At 40.6% G+C, this 22,840-nt stretch overlaps 1 protein-coding gene across 1 annotated transcript in view; it reads right to left on the reverse strand.

Annotated features, from left to right (window-relative positions):
• LOC126416666 (serine/threonine-protein phosphatase 2A 65 kDa regulatory subunit A alpha isoform) overlaps window positions 1–22,840 on the reverse strand; it is a 117,826-nt gene that overhangs the window by 49,750 nt on the left and 45,236 nt on the right. Inside the window, exons 4-6 of the mRNA XM_050084465.1 lie at window positions 12,543–12,703; window positions 1,599–1,757; window positions 404–675 (exon numbers count right to left, since the gene is read on the reverse strand). Of these exons, the coding sequence (XP_049940422.1) occupies window positions 404–675; window positions 1,599–1,757; window positions 12,543–12,703 (592 nt within the window). The remainder of the gene's footprint in view (window positions 1–403; window positions 676–1,598; window positions 1,758–12,542; window positions 12,704–22,840) is intronic.

Below are 22,840 nucleotides of genomic sequence, written 5' to 3' on the forward strand. Positions count from 1 at the left end.
TGACAACAGTAACATGCACATAATGTTTATTTTATAGTTCTGATTTCTCTCACTAGAGCTGCACATGAAAACAAAATATCCTCTGGCACAAACTACTTCATGAAATCTAAACATTCCAGCTGCAATACCTGTGGAGAAAAGAATTATTATACATTACTTTCCAATCCACCCTTGTATATCTCTTGTCCCTGTGTTTTTTGCTTACTGGAGGGCAGGAGGAGAGCCTCAATTACTGGGAAGCTATCCAACAAAACAAAATCAATTTTTTTATCACACGAGTAAAGAATATAATAAAATATAATGCTTGCATGAAGACATTAGTATTATAGTGTGTAACATTAAGACAATATTCTTTAATACATACATGGAGTCTGAAATTTTATTCTTTAGTAGTAGTACTCACTTATGTTTGCCCAAAATAGGACTAAGCCCCATAATTACAGATGCAAGTGCGGACTTTACATGCTGGTTTGGATCTGCAACTAGCTCCTTCACATATGGGAGGATGGAGTTCATAATTATGGTTTCTTGCTGGTACGGATCCAAATTCTGGCAAAAATCTCGCACCTTGTGAGCAGCAGCAGCACGTACTTCTGCTTCAGAGTCCTTTAACAAAAGCTGAAATGCTGGCACAAGATCTGTTTTTGTGATCTCTGGCCCCACAGCTTTCTGAAGCTATGAACAAGAAAAAAAAAAGAAGAATTAATTGAGACACTGACACAATACAGTATGAGTACTGTCAGTCACGTACACAAAGAGTGGCCTTTCCTATACAGCGATTAATAAGCCCCACTGTATGCACAGCGGCAATACATGTGATACAATTTTGACTATCATTAACCACAGTGATACCAATGTTAGTAAATGAGACTAATTATGACTATCGTTAAGACAGCTGTTACACAGGGTACTGCCTTCTAAAATCTGCAACACTTTCCCATTCACCAATGTACGATTATCTAAGCAGGTACTATCAATCAAAGATTTCCATCCTTTCAGTAAGTCTTGCATGAGAACTATAAAAGACAATGTTTGTAATGCACAGCAGCTTCCGATCACACTTTGGGTTTAGAAATTTCTAAACAAAGTGACCCAAAACCAAATTGTGGCTGCCTGTCAGGAACATTCTGCATCACGTAATGGCTGTGATTATTCAAGAATGTCATTATTTGCCAAACAGCAATTATAAAATAATTGCACAAAACATTAAAAGAAGTGGACGAGACAAGTATAGAAAATGACAAATGGGAGGGCACGGGAAAGCAAGAATTACAAATTTGGGGGTGGAGGTGGGGGGTAAGGGAGAGGGGGCAGGCAGAAAGGCATCAGATGAATGGGGGATAGAAGAGATGACAATGTGTCCACCCTTCCTCGTCCATATTACGATGTCCATGGTGTGTAAAGGACCACCAACACCAAATACTAACTGTCTCCTTCTACCAGTTAAAACAGTTATATGATGAATAGTTTCACCAAAGTACATGGTTCTTACACTGTAGGCCTGAGAATATCACAATGTACATTTATAGTCTAAGCATTCAATTACAATCATTATACTGAAGCTCCAACATTAAACCACTTCTGTTTCACATACATACATCAGTGAATTTGTCAGCAACCATGTAACGAACTCTCCATGATGTATCGCCTGCGCACTGACGGAGGGTAGGCATAACAAGCTGTTCCACATCATCTTGCAGCTGTAGTAAAGTGGCAATGCTGACACAAGCCTCCACAGCCAGAAGCCGGACACTGTCCTACGGAAATAAGAGAAAGATTTAACAAACATTATAAAATGTGAGTTGATATATGTTTACAGTGACAAAAATTCTAGAATATACATGACAAACATAAATTAGGGTACATGACCGCACACACACAAACGAGGGTACGTGGCCGTACACGCACACACACCCCCACACACGCACGCACACACACACACGCGCGCACACACGCGCGCACACGCGCACACACACACACACACACACACACTCACACGAAGGTAGGTGCCAAAACAAACAAATGAGGGTAGGTGCCAAAACAAACAAATGAGGGTAGGTTCCAAAACAAACAAATGAGGGTAGGTGCCAAAACAAACAAATGAGGGTAGGTGCCAAAACAAACAAATGAGGGTAGGTGATGAGGGTAGGTGCCAAAACAAACAAATGAGGATAGGTGCCAAAACAAATAAATTAGGGTAGGTGCCAAAACAAACATAAATGAGGGCATGTGATAAAACAAACACAAATGAGGGTATATGAACGAACACACACAAATGCAGGTACATGACCACACATCTGTAGCTGATACATGTGGCACTTAAGATTCATGAAGTTCCATGGACACCATCAAGGAGGACTTCCAGGGAAATCTGATGATTGAAGTTATACTGTATTTACTCGAGTATCAGATGAGCACTCCTTTTTTTAAGAGGCTCCTTCAGAAAAAAAATATTTTTAAAATATTCTGACTAATTAAAATTACAAAAGATTTTATTGATGAAGTATCTACCAAAAAGTTAACATTATACCTATTCTAAACTTCTTCTATTTATTGATCACCTACATTTTGATAATACTAGGAGAAATAAAATAAACAGAAACAAATGAATTAGATTAATTTTCAGACCATTTTCATTTCTACCTTCTGCAGTATATGGTATCACTATTTTTAATCATAATCATCAAAGCACAGTTGTGAAATTTGTATCTTTGTTGTCACAAATATTTGGGTGTTTCTTCTGATTATGTTGCTATTTCTGAGGTTTTTGTTATGCTGGGCCTGAGAACACAACTGTTTTTTCTGAACACATATTGGATTTCACTTCTATACTGATGTGAGAATGCTACAGTGTCTCTCACTTCCAAACATATTGCCTGTCTATCACTCTCTCATAGGCTGTGTAGAAGCAGCCGACAACCACTTTCATTCCCATCGTACGTCATGAGCATTGACAACACTGCAGCAGAAACGTGTTAAGTACACTACTGACCCCTCTCTAGACTTTTACTATCTCCTGAGAAATGTTAATCTTTTGTCCAATTTTTAAGTCAATACAATTTCGGCTACAATTGAATTCTGGCAAATTGCAGTATAAATGTGGTAGACATTCATAAAAAGCCAAATTGCGTGGAACAGATTCCCATGATTGGCAACGTGATGGAATTGGCTGTTAGCTCAGCCTAACTGCAATCATCCTAGCTCTCAGCCAAGCTGGTGTTACTGTTCACCTTCCAATCCTTACACAGTGCTGAGCTTGAGTAACTTGCCCAAAACAGATTACAGTATCTTCTAGTGTGCATGTCATACGTAACACAAGCAACTAATACATAAATAAAAGTTCGCAATTACAGTTCAGTCCCATTCTATGAATTTCACTCGCCCCAGGATCTACTGACATCTGTTGGTACTATTCCACGATGGGTCTTGCCACTGTAACTTATTCTCGCAATAATTATCATCACTTTAATATAATTTATTTCATTCTGCATTAATTTTCCTTCATGCTGCAACTGAATTTCACTATCTTGTTCTAGTTCTGACTAATAGTCAGTAACATTGTTTCCCATTATTATAATACATAAACAGTGACCAAATTTCTAATCTGCAATCCACTCAGTAGATCGTTAGTGTCTCTCGCAACTAAATAAAATACTGGTCTGGGTTCTGAATCAACTTAAGTGTTTTCGAAGGACAACATTTCTGTATTTGATTGTTATCATAACTTAAAAAGCGGCATTAATGTTTGTATACAGATCCATACATGTATGAGAATGTTTATTGCAAACCTGTTCAAATATTAAGTTTGTAAGGTGGCAGAATTTAATGCTGTTTCCTCCAGTGTTACACAAAATTTTCCAATTTTAATAAGAGCAATAGATTGATGTATGGCTAGTTCATAGTTTCTCATGCGTATCTTACACTTGCACCATGCAAATCAGTGTCACATGATTGTTTGAGCAATGTCATAACTATATCAAGGACTTCAGTGTATCGGGAAATTTCAACCATGTTGGAAGACAGGTAGTGTTTGCCAAGCCTTGACCCTACGAAATCTTCAAAATAAATCTGCACACGACCTCAACAGCCAAAGCTTCATCTCTAAATGTAAGACAACCTCTATAAATTTAAGACTAGCACTAAATATCTACTAAACAAAGTAAAAACATGGATCTCAGCAACAATAGTTTAATTTGCAAATACAAGAGGACCCTGTGCTTTTACAATAACGAATTTGGAAATAGCCTTGTCTTATAATTGTGTAAATACAAACAATGGAAAATCCAGAATGGAATAATGACAATATTATGAAAAGGATAGATATTACTCACCATATAGTGGAGATGATGAGTTGCAGACATGCACAACAAATAAACCTAGATGCAAAACCAAACGCGCCCCCCCCCCCCCCCCCCCCCAATTTCAGTGTAGTCACAAGCATCGCTTATCCCATCAAATGCCAGGCCACCTGTGAAAGGAGTCATGTGATCTAGAAGCTAGGCTGCAACCACTGCGATGCGTTCTACATGGGTATGACAACCAACAAGCTGTCACGAATCCGCATGAATGGCCACCAACAAACAGTGGCCAAGAGAGAGATCTGACCCACCCACTTGTTGAGCACATTGGCCAACACAACATTCTTCACTTCAAAGACTACTTCACAACCTATGCCACCTGGATCCTTCCTATCAACACCAGCCTTTTTTAATTGGAAACTCACTCACCACGGACCTCAACCTTCATTTGCCACTGTCCTTCACCCACCCATTTCCGTCCCTGCTCCCATTCGAGAACTACTCACAGCCTTCTATTCCACCAACGCATCCATAGTCTCTTCACTTTTCTCCTTTTCTGCTCCCTTTCCCTCACCCTTGCCCCCCTCCTTCCGTGTAAGCTCCCAACTACACCTAATTGTCCTACCCTGTCTCCACCATGTTCCTGTACTCTCCAACAAATAGCACTTTACTGTCCCCAACTCCTACTCTGTTATCCCTCCCCTTCCCCAGCCCAGCATGCTCTTCATCCTCGCCACCCGACTGCTTCTCTCATAACGCACAGTTATTCGCAGTCTGGCCGAGCTCTCTCTCTCTCTCTCTCTCTCTCTCTCTCTCTCTCTCTCTCTCTCTCTCTGTGTGTGTGTGTGTGTGTGTGTGTGTGTGTGTGTGTGTGTGTGTGTGTGTGTGTGTGTGCGCGCGTGTGTACTTTAGATGAATGCCTTTTGGCCAAAAGCTGACCTGTTTAGCAGTCTTTATGCTGTGCCTGTCTGCAACTCACCATCTCCACTATATGGTGAGTAGCAATCAACTGTTTCATGATACTGTCAATTGTGTAAATACAGTGTACCAACAAAAGAGAACCAAGGTCTTCGAAACAATCTGAATGTGGTATTAACAATAAAGTATCACCACAGGAAAAGAGCGTGTGTGCGTGCTTGCACACGCACATGCGCGCGTGCCCACACACACATGCGCGCGTGCCCACACACACATGCGCGCGTGCCCACACACACACACACACACACACACACACACACACACACACACACACACACAAGTGCGCACGCATGTGCATGAATGTGCACACACACAAAGATCCATGCAAAGTTATGTTTGGATCTCTATTGTCAGTATTCCAGCACAAAAAGTGGTAACTTGATAACATGTCTTCGTACTATTACATGTTTCTATCTGCCACACACCAATCAGCTAGGTGAATAAGCCGTACTTACTCCACAAGACAATATTTTTTTCCAAGTTTGTCATTTGAAAACTACGGAGTCATCCTATATTCACATATTAAAGTACTGCTGCTGAAGTCAACTTTTTACATAATGTAATAGATTGATATAGGTGTCATCTTAGATTTACTGATGGAGCTTGGGCTATTGAGATCACTTGTAAATATATTTTGAAGAATTCAGAATGGTTGGTAGGCCATATGATACTCATACTTGAAAAGGTTGGAAGGGCTGGAGAGTTCCCGACATGCAAAAGAGCTCGATACAGTATTGACCTTGCTCAATCACCTGACATTTGACTTGTGTGGCATTAGTGCAACTTATATGCAAGAGACTATGAACTAAACACCACAGCACTCTATTGCTCTGCTTAAAATTTGACAATTTTTTAAACACAGGAGAACATAGAATTTAATGCTATTATCTTACAAACTCTTGCTTTATTTCAATAGGTTTGCAATAAAAGTTCTCATACATGTGTGGATACCCTAAACCAACATTTATGATACTTGTTAAATAAAGTCAATACAGAAAGGTGAAAATGTTGCTCTTCAAAAAAACATTACTCGATTCTGACCGCAAGTACATGTTTTATTTGATTATGAGTCAAGTTTGTTGCAAATAAGAAATGCAGTCACTGTTCATGTATTAAAATACCGGGTAAAAACATTAATACTTTTTCATCAGCATTAGAACAGACTGTGACATTCAGAACAAACATGAAAGAAAATGAATTCAGAATTAAATGTCTTAAGAAATCATATTAAGCTGACTTTAACTGTTACCAAGACAATAAATTATAGCAACAATTCCTGATGTGGAGATAGTACCAACAGCTGTCACAAGAGCATGGAATGAAGGAAGTTTGAGAATTTTACTGCATTGTGATTGCAATCTTATTTATGTATTAGTTTGTGCTGTTATCTATGACCTGTACCCTAGAAGATATTAGTCCATGTTTCACAGTTGCTAAGGATAGCATTACAGAAGGGTTAGAGGGGGAACAGCAACACCAGCTTGGTTGAGAATTAGGATGGGTGTGAGGAGGGGATTCGTGAATAGCCAGCAAATTATGTCATGCTGCCAACAATTGAAACCTATACTGCTGCTGTTTGGCTGAATCCATCTGAAGTGCTTTAAAATTGGACAAATACACAACAACAGTATATATTTATGCCGGAGAAGGTAAAATTCTAGATAGGGTATAATGGTGTACTTACACAACAACATTGGTGATGCTCACCATGAGGTGTAACTGGTACGAAATGGGGAGTGCCAGCTGCTGTTTCTGCGCACTCAATGAGAGAACGGTGGGCAGACAATAGGTTTCAAAGCAAGAAACATTGTAACATTTTCACACCAGTATAGAACCGACATCCGGTAAGTATTCAGTAAGAAAGAACTGCGGTCTCAGGTTCCACTATAACCACCTCATATGGCAACGTATTTGGAAGAAATGGCGAGAGGTTTGTCACAACGAAGGTATAAATTTCACAACTGTGCTAATAGGACAACAATGATAAAATACTCATACCACAAATGACAGACTTTGTAAGCAAAAATGTAGTGAAGATAAAAATTACTGTAAGCCATCTCGTATTATTTTATTTCTTCTGCGTTTAAAAAAGGTATAATGCTGACATCTTAGGCAGATACTTGGTGTCGGTAACACAACTGGTAATTCTGATTAATCTGAATACGTTAAAACTAAATTTTTCTTGAGGAGACACTTAAAAATTGGGAGTTATCTTATATTCGTGATTGTCTTTTACTTGGGTAAATTGGTACATTTTTTTCTTATTTTTGTTTCTTGTGAATGAACTGTGTAGAATAAGAGATCAGATTTCTAAAATCAAAAACAATTTGAAATTGGGTTTCACTATGAAAATAGAACATACGTAAGACACAGTACACTGATTTAGTGAATTACTAATAACATGTCAATGATGACATGAATTTTAAGTTTGTTGAATTTACCATCCCTCTTCACATGACAACTGTATGTTTCCAAACAGACAATGTTTAGGTTTCCAAAGTGTGATTATTTCTTTCAAATTATGTCCAACATTCTTAGAAGTACAGCAAAATTGGCTTGATAATATTCAATATAAAAACACAACTGCCTGTCACGAGTAGTGGATAGTGAAGCAATGTCATAATTTGTCAAGCTGAATATAGTAACCGTAATATTGGTATTTCGCACCACATTATTATATTATATGTATATGTGGTATACATACTCATATGGCACTCAACACTGAAAATTTTGTAAATTTATGAATGAAAATCTTACTTGTATGTCAGATTATCCGATTCAAGCAGCACAAGAACGAACATGCACCAACATGAACAATTTACAAGTTATTTTCTCCTCATCATGAAGAGTGTAAAGTACCACATTATCGAAGCTGTGTGTGAACCCAGTCACTGCATGAACTAAGTCTGTCACTTAGCTACATTTGACTACAACCTGGCTCTTACTGTTTTGTAGTTTAAGCACAGATGGAACAGCAGAAAATGTGTTTAAAGACAGCTATGATGGACTACTTGCTGTCAAGATTAGGTGAAAGAATACACTAAATCAAAAATCAGGGCTGAGCAGGATAATTTTCCATCAGGTCAAATGTTTTATTTATACTTGCAAAGACTTCAAGTGTTCCAAGTGTGCTCTTGTAGTTCAACTTTGCAATTAACATTTACTCAGATTCTTCTTTTATGTACTTACTATTGTATCGAATGTTTGCGCGCACACACACACACACACACACACACACACACACACACACACACACACGCGCACGCACACACACACGCACACGCACAACCTGTGCCCCTATATTACAGTATGTCAGCTGCACACCCAACGCCATGATTGCAGTTCGAGACGTGACCTTGAAAGGAGTGGGGGCAGCAGTTGTGTTGGCTGAGTGGGTAGAGGGAGAAAGAGGCTGTAAACAGGAAGAGAGGTTGGAGATGGGTAGCTCAAAGGGAGGCAGCAGGTTTTTTTGGCTACAAATGCGAGGGGGGGGGGGGGGGGGGAGGGGGGGGGGGGGAAATGCATGAGCACGGACTACGCAAGTGATACCCGGACACCGGAGGAGAAGCTGTTGGGTAGAGAGTGTGAAGAGTTTATTAGTGGAGACTGGGGCCAGGAGGTTTATGAGAGCAAAGGGTGTGTTGCAAGGGTAACTCCCATCTGTGTAGTTCAGAATGTTGTGTTCCACTGCATGTTGCGCCACAGGTTGGTCACTTTAGTGTTGGGCACAGTTCGGCATTGGCTGTTCATTCTGCTCGACAGCTGGTTGGTTGTTAGGCGGCCATAAAAAGCTGTGCAGTAATTCCAGCAGAGTCTGTATATGGCATGGTTGCTTTCACAGGTGGCCGTGCCTCTGGGAATGGATCAGATAAGCCTATGATGAGACTGAAATACAAAGTGATGGATAGGTGAATAGGGAAGTTTAAAAATGAACACAGTGTTAATTTTTAAAGTACCTCTTGCCAGACCACTGTTCTCCATGAGAAATTAGTGAATTGGGCAGGTCTTGCACCTATGTTTTTCACATGGGTATGACCCCTATGACAAGAGGCAGGGAGTGGGAGTGGCACTAGGGATGGACCAGGATGATTTGTAGGATGGGTGGGTGATGGAACACCACTTTCGGAGGGGTACCAAGTACTTAGGGTAGGATGCCCCTCATTTCTGGAGGTGATGATAGATAAAGCCCTGACAAAGAAACAATTTAGTCCAGAATGATCTTGGGTGATGAGGCAGGCACTCCTTTGTAGCTGATTTTTGGGGGTGATGAAGGATTATGAGTGTGAGGTATGGCACACGAAATCTAACTTGCAGATTAAGTTTGGGAGTAGTGCCTGTCTGTGAAGGCCTCTCGACACCTACAACATTCCGGGCCAGAAAATTCTCGTACTAAAAATATGCCATCCATGGATGGCCAGGCTGTATGAGAGAGCATTTTTGCAAGTGCAGCTACCAGAGAGGTGGAGGTCAATGTCCATGAAGATGGCACAGTTGTGATGAGGAGGACCAGGTGAAGCAGGTGGAAGAAGCTGAGGTTGTGTAGGGATGAGGATACAGTGTCTTGGTGTCGGTCTTCAGTCCACATCAGGAAAGGGCCATCAATGAACCTGAACCAGACAAGGGGTTCGGAGTTTTGGGCAGCTAGGAACGTTTCTTGAAGGCCCATAAAAGGTTTGCACAGGAGAGAGGCAATGGGTCAGAAGTCTGAAGGACATAGGGACAGGTAGAGTTCAATAGTAGCAAGGTCATGGGCATGAGGGACATTGGCGTATAGGGAAGTGGCATTAACAGTGATAAGTAGGGATACAGGTGGAAATGTGAGTGGGTATGGTGAAGTGTCAGTGAAGAGGCTATCATCTTTGTTTGAGAGGCTAGACTTCAGACAATTAGTTGGAGGTGCTGGTTGACAAGAGTGGAAATTCTTCCAGAGGGAGCATAATGACCAGGTCAATGGGGTGTCCAGGATTGTTGGGGGTCGTGAATTTTGTGGGGCATGTAGAAGGTGGATGTGCGGGGTGTCATTGTGATGGGGAGAGAGATGGTCTTGGGGGAAAGTTCTACAAACGGCGTAAGGATTTCAGCGGGGATTGGAGGTTCTGATGAACTTCTGGGATGGGATCACTATGGCAGTGCTTGTATGTGGAACAGGACAGTTGGCATACACCTTCTGTCAGGTAGTCACTCCTGATTCACCATGAAGGTGGAGCCTTTGTCTACAAGGAAGATGGTCAGATCAGAATCTGTATTGAGGCTGTGAGTGGTCAAGGTCAGTGTTCTCGGTAAGGGATCTGGGTAAGGATGGTGAAGCCAAGTTGGAGGTAAGGAAGTTTTGGAAGGTGACCATGGGCTGCATGGATGGGAGGATCACAGTAAGATGGTTGTATATACAGGGAGAGGGAAGGTTCAATGTTGGCATTAGATTGGCTTTGGCTGGATGGAGTGGTGGCAAAGAAATATTTCCACTGAAGAGATCAGGAGAAGGAGAGACAAGTCCAAATGTTTAAACTTGGACTTGGGTTGAGTGGTCTCCTTTCCTCCTAAATTATTTCATTCTGTCAGAACTTTCCTCACTATGTTTATATCTGTGTGTGTGTGTGTGTGTGTGTGTGTGTGTGTGTGTGTGTGTGTGACCCACCAAGATGCTTGCATTAGTATGCTGCTTCAGAGATTGGGGGAGGCACACCAGCCCCTGACAAATCTGCCTGTCACATTAACAAAATATTCATCACATATGGCATAAATTCAAAGAAATAGTATCGGCAGCAAAGAGATTTATATCAAACTAACAAGAGACGGAACTCGCCCCCTATGGTACACAGAACAGGTCAGAACACTGTTGCAGAAGCAACAAAAAAGCATTAAAAATTCAAACAAATACAAAATTACAGTTTTCTGAAATTCCACATCTAAATAGGTGAATACTAAGCCAGTAACCACATCCCACCTCAGTTACATGATTTGCAAACCTTTAGAAAACATTTGCACACTCTTACGTTGGATAACACTACTACACACATACAAGTGGGATACATAAATTCTTTACCACCAGAAGAGCAAGACTACAGGGAGGGGGAAGGTTGGGGATGGGGATGGGAAGGGCACTCAGCCTCCTCCCCCCCCCCTCCCCACCAACACTGTCAAATCCAATAACTAACATGCCGACCCCATGAAGATATGGGGAGAAAGCCATGAAAATTAAACAAGTTTGCACGTGTGTGTAAGAATACGAAAATTGTTAGGTTTGTGTGTTTTATGGGTAATCCACTTACATAAGTGTGCAATTACATTGCTGTTCCCCAATACTGTGGACAGCACGAAGGAATATCAATTACATGGAAAATTCAAAGATCTTGTTGCACACTGTTGAGCTTTAAACATAATTATTTTGCTAGTGTAACTGCATTACAAAAGATGTTAAAATGAACTACTTTAAAAAGAAGGTAATCACCAAAGACTAAAAAGCAATTTATTTATGTAGATGATACACACATTCACACAGGGTGAAGTGACAGTACGCAGTGTTACTGCCAAACAACAATGCCAGTCAATGTCTGATTATTGTGCCATTGCCTCTACATTCTATACACAGTACTTATCATGCAAAGTAGTTTAACACTTACTGCACCATCATAAACAGTACAGAACAGCTTACTCTCCATCTTGCAAGTAATTATTCATACCACATACGATGGTGAGATTGTGCTAATAATAAGATAAAAGACTAACATCATCTGGGATCTCAACTGATGTCAACAGATGACACTAGGCAATTAGTCCTTTATACATAACTTTTGCATAAATTGCATGGAATCTTGGAAACTAGTTTGGCAACTGGACTTACACCAACTGAAAACTCACTCATATTCAGGGTTTCCTCCCCATATGCTCTCCTCAATACAAAAGAAGACAAAAATTCTCCCAAACTAAAATATGTTGAAATTTTTTTGTGGTTTCCATATTGCCGTAACCTAAGTCAGTACTTAATGATCAAAAACAGGTCACTGCACACATAAAAACTCACAAAACATTTCTTGACTTTTATTTTCATTGATTTGTCTTGTAAAAAAAGTGTAACAGTCTAACAAAATTGGAATTTCCCTTTGGTCTTCATTTCTGCACTAATTTCTTGTGTAGTCAAGACAATATTTTGTCTGCACGTAAGTATTATTTAGTTACAGCTTTTATATTACAAGAATTATGCAGAGAAAAATTTTCTAAGTTGCAAAAAAGGAAATAATTCAAAATATATAAAGGAAAAGAGTGTACCTGTTCATCTTGTGCCAAGTTCACAAACATTGGAATGAGATCACATTTCAAATACTCCACTTCAACCACTCTCGCAAATTCGCCCAGTTTGCTAGCAGCCGCTCGTCGCACCATGGGAGTATCATCTTGACACAAGTTACGAAAATGATGGCGTAGATCCGCTGTGCAGAAATGAAAAAAGAAAAATCACATTTCCGTTTTAAAGCTGATGACCCTGTGCTTCCCATAATCTGTAAAAAAATCTAACTAATTAAAAAGGAAGGCAAATTTTGCTACTTAATGCGCATAATTATGCAAAAACATTGCATAGATCAAACTTTTGCTTCTGTGCACACAACAAACTGAGGCTATTTCAATGCATAGCAAAGTGTAACACTGAAATATATACCAAATCCAGTTGTTTTCAAGTTGTTACTGATTAAGCCTTGCTTTCCAACATTGAACAAAACAATTTTATTAACAACAAAGTTACAATAAATATGTTTACTTCAAGAGAACTTGAGAACTGCCGCATTAAATGCTGTCACACAATTAACAAAAAATTAAACTATCTGTACGACATCATGATCTGTAACATGACTGTTCAACTAAACCATGGTTTCCCAATAACGCATCAACAGTATTTTTGTACAAATATTTTAAAAAAATTCTTGTTATTCATGCCTGTGGATTTTAAAACACTAACCTTCAAACACTACAATTATGTGCCTCTGGCCAAAAATAGTCAAGTTGCTCCTAACCACTAGACTGGAACTGCCTACCTCACTGCTTTTTCTACTGTTTCTCGTATTACCAAAAATAAATAATTCTTATCCATTGCCTATGATTAGAGTGCTGTATCTGTTTAAACTGAAGGCAATTTATAATGAACTAGCTGCAACCAGTTGCTTTTATAGGTGTTTATTTCTCCATGATGACATTTCAAGATGTCTAGCATACCATCTTCAGATGTTAACATTTATGTGTGTGTCATGTACATTGTTTCTTTGGTGTTGCGTAGTTTTGCAACAGAAGCTTTAAGACACCTACTGTCAAATACTATAAGTAAAGAAACATGATGGGTAAATAAATACAAACATATTAAAATGGGAGTGAATATAAATGAATGTACTCTCAAAAACATGTTTAGAGACGTAATTTGTTGGCTTGGTGTGTCAGAAAAGGGGTGCCATTCAAATACGTGCCTTACCCTAGAAACATTAATGCTATAGTTTTTACTTCATGTGGCAGAAGTGCTGCTGCCACATCATGTGATAAGGCAGCCCACAAAGTATGTGAATCAGGCCCATGGGTCACCAAAGGTTATCTATACCTAAACTAAAAGGAAAGTTCAATCAATAAAACTAATAAATTATGGGACAGAGTTTCTGACCAGCACTAATATTTAGGAGGTGAGATATCTAAAAACAAAGATGATGTGACTTACCAGACGAAAACGCTGGCACGTCGATAGACATAAATGGATGTGTGTGTGTGTGTGTGTGTGTGTGTGTGTGTGTGTGTGTGTGTGTGTGCGCGCGCGCGCGCGCGCGCGCGCATACCCATCCTTTTTCCCCCTAAGGTAAGTCTTTCCGCTCCCGGGATTGGAATGACTCCTTACCCTATCCCTTAAAACCCAAATCCTTTCGTCTTTCCCTCTCCTTCCCTCTTTCCTGACGAGGCAACCGTTGGTTGCGAAAGCAGAATTTTGTGTGTATGTTTGTGTTTGTTTGTGTGTCTATCAACGTGCCAGCGCTTTCGTTTGGTAAGTCACATCATCTTTGTTTTTATATATACATATAAAACGAACGCGCTGGCAGGTCGATAGATACACAAACACACACACAAAATTCAAGCTTTCGAACAAACTATTGCCTCATCAGGAAAGAGGGAAGGAAAGACGAAAGGATGTGGGTTTTAAGGGAGAGGGTAAGGAGTCATTCCAATCCCGGGAGCGGAAAGACTTACCTTAGGGGGAAAAAAGGACGGGTATACACTCGCGCACACACACATATCCATCCACACATATACAGACAACATGGAATGTTTCCCTCTATATAATTTTTTTTACGGATATTTTGTTTTATAAGTATTGCAATATCTAGAGTCTCAGACCTGATACAATGCTCAAATTTGTTTTAATTTACTCTTAAACATATAGGCTACTTGATAAAACAAAAATAATGATGGCTTTTTAACATGTTTATTAATTATAGTAGATTACATTAGAATTATGTACAAAGATAGTGTATTTACGACACTTATGTATAACCCAACTGATTGAAACATTGAATTTTTTTGAGTAATTTTGTCTTTTTAATAAACATTAATGCTGATTCAAACTGTTTTTCCACTTCATCCAAGAGCTTTCAGGTCTTTTGATACAGTCTTTTTTTGAAGTAATACATTCTTCCAGTGCCGCTTGATTGAGGTGCGTCTACTACACAGACTATGTGCTCCAAAGGCACTATGCAAGAATCTTCTCTTTCAGGCCAATAAAATGATGCAGCTGGTCCTGAAGGATGTAGAAATAGAATTTCTGCATCTTTTTCATCATTGAATATTGTTTTTACCAGTCCAAAGTACCAGTTACCATCATAATTTGCAGCCACATAGCTATTTATGGATGGTTCAACACAAACCCAATCAGAAGAAGAATGGAAAGAAAAGACTAAGGAGGGTTTTACACTATCTGTAGTTCTTCTAATTTCAAGGTTGTTTGTTGGAAGTGGTTTGAAGTTAAGAAAACTTCTTGTTCCAGGAATGATTCGGGTTGCTGAAAAACGTTTTTCTAGTTTTAACCGTAGCAAATCAGCTTCTTTTTTGTCAATAAAGTGAAAATGAATGTTTTCAATATTTTTTTCACAAAACTTGCACACATTGATTGCTGTCATTATTTGTTCTTCGTCTGAAAGCTATAGATTGGCTTTCCTTAAAATTTTTTTAATAGTTCCTCCTAGGCCATCATAAATTGACTTCCCATGACTTTTTGAAAAAAAAAAAAAAAAAAAAAAAAAAAAAAAAAAAAAAAAAAAAAAAGTGTTGGGCCTTCAAATTAAAGTCTCTCAAGTGTTAAGTCAATTTTTTAAAACTGTTTCTATTTTTGTACTGCCCAGCACAACCATCTGTAAAGTAGTGAACTGAGCCAATGTCAGTATGATGTAATGACAGCCATTTTGTAATTTCTTTTAGTACAAAGTTAACAAAACCAGGGTCATGTTCTTGGTCATCACTAATAAAACAGTGGTTGGAAACAAAAACATTGTTTTCCTAATTTCTTAGAAAAACTCCAACTGGGTGTAGAGTACAACCGCCTCTATTCCAGTGGTAACTTTGGATGTCATTTTGTTTAACAAAGGAATAATTTTCACTGAAATCCATCACAATAATTTCTGTTTTGGGTGGTGGGTCTTCTTTCAATCTTTTAAAGGCTGCTGATTGGGATTTTGCTATAAACGAGTGCGGGGTGAACTTTTCCAATGACCTAACCAATAAAGAAATGTAGTCTTCAACTCTGATAGACTGTTTGATCATTTCTGCCCTGTCTGTGTTAACCCACTGACTGATTACAATTTCTTCTTCTAAATCATAATCTTCACTTCGTTTTTCAGTTAAGTACTCAGTTAGTGCAGTATTTGCAGGACAGCTGTCGCAATGATGTAGCATGCAGTTTTGGTTTTCCATGTTGCACACAAGCATCTTAATTAGGTCTTTATAAGATTCTTCAATTTTCACAGCATCCAGTAATAGTTTAACATTGTGGTGGATACTGCATACACATACAGTGTGTGCGCCTGCAGCACCAGCAAGGATACACCGTTTAGGTCTCAAGAAACAAAATTTTGAAAATCCTACTTCTACCTCGGGATTCTCCCATTTGAAAGAATAATAGAGTTCTCTCAAGTTACACAAAATGAGTCTTTTTTGCATGTACACATTTTTTTGAACACTTACTTTGTCTTTTGTTCCAGGTAGCACTCGGACTTTCATCCTTTTCATAAAAATCTGTTACAAGTCGTACTGTATTTTCAGAAAGAGTTTTACCTTTTTTTGGACCAGGAGTTTCCAAAATACCCTTTTCAGATTTTACCTTTCTAGCGTGTCGCACCATGTACTCACATTAAATTCTTTCATCACTATTTCGACTCCAAGAATCTGGAGCGAAGGTCAGAATCTGGCTTTTTCTAGACCTCCCAACAGATGAAATCTTCTCTTTCATAAGAGACATCATCACATCAAAATCCTTTGCTTTCTCAACCACACTTGTATCTTCTTCGTCATCATCAGAACTTGAGTGTTTCATATTTTAATGCTTTTGAAACCGCCTTTTTTGCAGTCCTTTCAATACTGCTAACCTTCCTTTTAAAATAAGACCCTTTATTTTGTTCTGACAAGCCATGAAGCTTTATCGGTGTTAAACCTAAATTATCAAGAGCAATGTTTGTTTGTACGAGGGATTCATTTCTGGATTCCAATGATTCTAATTCAACCATGACTGCATCATCTGTTTCATTTTCATTGACTTCAACTTTTAATCTTTCCTCACAAAAGTTACGGCATGTTGAGCAAAGCTTTGTCCAGGTTTTATGCTAATATTTTTTGTCAGTAATTGTTTAGAAAGATCCAAGCCTACACTTCTCAACGATTTTTTGATGGGCTTTTTGTGTTTTTTTAGTGGGTCTACACATTTGTTTGATACTTTTCAAAAACATTTAAAAAATAGTAGCTGTGGTGTGAACATATATTCTTAAATTCACACAGATTAATTCCAGATCGTAAGTGGATAAAATATTTTTCTTCCTCACTCAATTCAGATACCGTTTGTAACTTTTTTGAAGGTGTGTAGGTTGTTTGGAAACAGTCAGATTTTTGAAATAACCCTACGCTACAGGTTTGAATATCTGACATACTGATTTCACTTTTGGTCTGATTACTGTTCTGGTTACTTTTATAGGATATTGGAAAAGAATCTCTGTAAACTAAGTAACAGTACTTACTGAAAGTTCGAATAAACTTCATAAAATACTATCCAAGCACTATTTAACACTGTAATAATTTTTTACTTCAAAACACAGGAGTAACAAAACAAAATCCAAGCGTATATTGTTACTCCAGGAAGACAAAAACTTACTATTGGTGTCTAAGTCACTTGTTCCTTTTTATTTTTAAAATATAATTAATATTATTTTAAAAATTAGATAACCATTAACCAGGTTAAAAAGCCAACATAATTTTTCTTTTATCTAATAGCCTATACAATTAAGAGTATTTTAAAATAAATTTGAGCTTTCTATCAGGTCTGAGACTCTAGATATTGCAGTTTTTGTAAAACTAAACATCCGTCAGTTAAAAAAACAACTTTTAAATTTTTTTTCATTTGGAAGATTTTAATATATGTTTATGGTAATTTTTTTTAACATTTAGATATAATACACAAACTTCTTCCAAAATTTCATACTGATATCTTCAGTATTCTTTAATATACAAATTTTTTTAGTTGTGAGGATTCGTTTAAGTTAAGATTTCCGACTGCTGAAACAACGCCAAATCTAAAAACTTTAAAAGTTTATTAAAAAAAACTATAAGAGATAGAGCAAACAAAATTACAAGTGCTTTCAGGATGATAAAAAAAAGTAATTGTACCAAGTTTCATCAAAATCTGACATGGTTGGTGTCAAGGCCTGGGTGACTTGACATGGAATGACCCGTAGGTGGTGGTGGGAGGGTGCATGGGACAGGTTTTACACCGGGGGCGGTTACAAGGGTAGGAGCCAGAGGGTAGGGAAGGTGGTTTGGGGATTTCATAGGAATGAACTAAGAGGTTACGAAGGTTAGGTGGACGGCAGAAAGACACTCTTGGTGGAGTGGGGAGGATTTCATGAAGGATGGATCTCATTCCAGGGCAGGATTTGAGGAAGTCGTATCCCTGCTGGAGAGCCACATTCAGAGTGTGATCCAGTCCCGGAAAGTATCCTGTCACAAGTGGGGCACTTTTGGGGTTCTTCTGTGGGAGGTTCTGGGTTTGAAGGGATGAGGAAGTGGCTCTGGTTATTTGCTTCTTTCTGTACTAGGTTGGGAGGGTAGTTGCGGGATGCGAAAGCTGTTTTCAGGTTGTTGGTGTAATGGTTCAGGGATTCCGGACTGGAGCAGATTCATTCGCCACGAAGACCTAGGCTGTAGGGAAGGGACCGTTTGATGTGGAATGGGTGGCAGCTGTCACAATGGAGGTACTGTTGCTTGTTGGTGGGTTTGATGTGGACGGACGTGTGAAGCTGGCCATTGGACAGATGGAGGTCAACGTCAAGGAAAGTGGCATGGGATTTAGAGTAGGACCAAGTGAATCTGATGGAACCAAAGGAGTTGAGGTTGGAGAGGAAATTGTGGAGTAGTTCTTCACTGTGAGTCCAGATCATGAAGATGTCATCAATAAATCTGTACCAAGCTTTGGGGTTGCAGGCCTGGGTAACCAAGAAGGCTTCCTCTAAGTGACCCATGAATAGGTTGGCGTACGAGGGGGCCATCCTGGTACCCATGGCTGTTCCCTTTAATTGTTGGTATGTCTGGCCTTCAAAAGTGAAGAAGTTGTGGGTCAGGATGAAGCTGGCTAAGGTAATGAGGAAAGAGGTTTTAGGTAGGGTGGCAAATGATCGGCGTGAAAGGAAGTGCTCCATCGCAGCAAAGCCCTGGACGTGCGGAATATTTTTGTATAAGGAAGTGGCATCAATGGTTACGAGGATGGTTTCCGGGGGTAACAGACTGGGTAAGGATTCCATGCGTTCGAGAAAGTGGTTGGTGTCTTTTATGAAGGATGGGAGACTGCATGTAATGGTGATGAAGGATGGGAGACTGCATGTAATGGGTTGAAGGTGTTGATCTACGTAGGCAGAGATACGTTCTGTGGGGGCTTGGTAACCAGCTAGAATGGGGCGGCCGGGATGATTGGGTTTGTGAATTTTAGGAAGAAGGTAGAAGGTAGGGGTGTGGGGTGTCGGTGGGGTCAGGAGGTTGATGGAGTCAGGTGAAAGGTTTTGTAGGGGGCCTAAGGTTCTGAGGATTCCTTGAAGCTCCGCCTGGACATCAGGAATGGGATTACCTTGGCAAACTTTGTATGTGGTGTTGTCTGAAAGCTGACACAGTCCCTCAGCCACATACTCCCGATGATCAAGTACCACTGTCGTGGAACCCTTGTCCGCCGGAAGAATGACGATGGAACGGTCAGCCTTCAGATCACGGATAGCTTGGGCTTCAGCAGAGGTGATGTTGGGAGTAGGATTAAGGTTTTTTTATGAAGGATTGAGAGGCAAGGCTGGAAGTCAGAAATTCCTGTAAGGTTTGGAGGGGTTGTCCAACTACACAAGTTCACCACAGGATCAACATAGCCCAGCTACAACCAACACTTTTTCGCCTTTTTTCACACCACATCTCCAGTTGCTTTCTAGTTCACCTTTATCTCTCCCCATATATTTTTATTTTTATTTTCATTTTCATTTCAGCCTCTAATAACATGTCACCCTCACAACGACCCCATTAAGTTTTATTTACATTCCCTCCGCAAACATGCCTTCGCCCTAGCCAGATTACACTCCCACATTTTATTTTCTCAGGCTTGTCTGACATTTGGCATTACCCCCAAAGGCCTCACACTTAAAGTTCCTATCTCTGGCTGCAACCATTCTTTCCATCAGTCCCTATACCAGTTCCAAACTGAACAATCCATTGCCCTCACCCACCTAATCCTTCACCCACACATCAACTCAGCCAATGAACACACCCGTCAACTCCTATACTTAATAAAAGTCCTCAATCTTTCCTCAACCACATCCACACCAGCTGTTCAGAGCATCCTCCTACAGGCCAACCGCAAATTAGAACAGCATGCCACCCTCCACCTTAAGAAACTATCCAATCTCCTGGTTTCCCACCTCCGGAAAGGCAACTCACTCACCCTTCACAACCTTTCCAGCAAACCTCAACCTCCTCTCATTGCACACAAACCCAGTCTCTCCCATCTACTCCATCTCCCAATTCCAGCGCCACTCCCTCCAAAACCTCAAAATTCCAATCAACACAATCTGGAACCACAACACCCTATTTCAGTAGTTAGCCTTTCCTCCAAACCTCTCTCTCAATCCGAAACCTCTGTCCTATCCAAAGGCCTCACCTTCAGCCCCACTCCCAGATTCAACCAAACAGCCCTCGTCAAAGATTTACTGTCCTACACTTGTCCTCTCTGCTGGAAATATCACTTTGCCACGAAGAAAACTGATCCTAATCCTACTCCTAATGATCCACCTCTCCACGATACTACCCAAATTGAACCCTGCCTGGAACAGGTCCGTCCTCTGTCACAGCGGGACCCACCTCCTCTTCCTCAAAATCACCCCCTCCAAACCTTCCAGAAATTTCTGACTTCCAGCCTTGCCTCTCAATCCTTCATAAAAAACCTTAATCCTACTCCCAACATCACCTCTGCTGAAGCCCAAGCTATCCGTGATCTGAAGGCTGACCGTTCCATCGTCATTCCATCGTCATTCTTCCGGCGGACAAGTTTTCCACGACAGTGGTACTTGATCGTCGGGAGTATGTGGCTGAGGGACTGCGTCAGCTTTCAGACAACACCACATACAAAGTTTGCCATTCCTGATGTCCAGGCGGAGGTTCAATAAATCCTCAGAACCTTAGGCCCCCTACAAAACCTTTCACCTGACTCCATCAACCTCCTGACCCCACCGACACCCCGCACCTCTACCTTCTACCTTCTTCCTAAAATTCACAAACCCAAACATCCCGGCCGCCCCATTGTAGCTGGTTACCAAGCCCCCACAGAACGTATCTCTGCCTACGTAGATAAACACCTTCAACCCATTACATGCAGTCTCCCATCCTTCATCAAAGACACGAACCACTTTCTCAAACGCCTGGAATCCTTACCCAGTCTGTTACCCCCGGAAACCATCCTTGTAACCATTGATGCCACTTCCTTATACACAAATATTCCGCACCTCCAGGGCTTTGCTGCGATGGAGCACTTCCTTTCACGCCGATCACCTGCCACTCTACCTAAAACCTCTTTCCTCATTACCTTAGCCAGCTTCATCCTGACCCACAACTTCTTCACTTTTGAAGGCCAGACATACCAACAATTAAAGGGAACAGCCATGGGTACCAGGATGACCCCCTCGTACGCCAACCTATTCATGGGTCGCTTAGAGGAAGCCTTCTTGGTTACCCAGGCCTGCAAACCCAAAGTTTGGTACAGATTTATTGATGACATCTTCATGATCTGGACTCACAGTGAAGAAGAACTCCAGAATTTCCTCTCCAACCTCAACTCCTTTGGTTCCATCAGATTCACCTGGTCCTACTCTAAATCCCATGCCACTTTCCTTGACGTTGACCTCCATCTGTCCAATAGCCAGCTTCACACGTCCGTCCACATCAAACCCACCAACAAGCAACAGTACCTCCATTATGACAGCTGCCACCCATTCCACATCAAACGGTCCCTTCCCTACAGCCTAGGTCTTCGTGGCGAATGAATCTGCTCCAGTCCGGAATCCCTGAACCATTACACCAACAACCTGAAAACAGCTTTCGCATCCCGCAACTACCCTCCCAACCTAGTACAGAAAGAAGCAAATAACCAGAGCCACTTCCTCATCCCTTCAAACCCAGAACCTCCCACAGAAGAACCCCAAAAGTGCCCCACTTGTGACAGGATACTTTCCGGGACTGGATCAGACTCTGAATGTGGCTCTCCAGCAGGGATACGACTTCCTCAAATCCTGCCCTGAAATGAGATCCATCCTTCATGAAATCCTCCCCACTCCACCAAGAGTGTCATTCTGCCGTCCACCTAACCTTCGTAACCTCTTAGCTCATCCCTATGAAATCCCCAAACCACCTTCCCTACCCTCTGGCTCCTACCCTTGTAACCACCCCCGGTGTAAAACCTGTCCCATGCACCCTCCCACCACCACCTACTCCAGTCCTGTGACCCGGAAGGTGTACACGATCAAAGGCAGAGCCACGTGTAAAAGCACCCACGTGATTTGCCACCTGACCTGCCTACACTGTGAAGCTTTGTATGTGGGAATGACCAGCAACAAACTGTCCATTCGCATGAATGGACACAGGCAGACAGTGTTTGTTGGTAATGAGGATCACCCTGTGGCTAAACATCCCTTGGTGCACGGCCAGCACATCTTGGCACAGTGTTACACCGTCCGGGTTATCTGGATACTTCCCACTAACACCAACCTGTCAGAACTCCGGAGATGGGAACTTGCCCTTCAGTATATCCTCTCTTCTCGTTATCT

The sequence above is a fragment of the Schistocerca serialis genome, chromosome 8 (assembly GCF_023864345.2).
Source record: "Schistocerca serialis cubense isolate TAMUIC-IGC-003099 chromosome 8, iqSchSeri2.2, whole genome shotgun sequence".
Lineage (NCBI taxonomy): Eukaryota > Metazoa > Arthropoda > Insecta > Orthoptera > Acrididae > Schistocerca > Schistocerca serialis.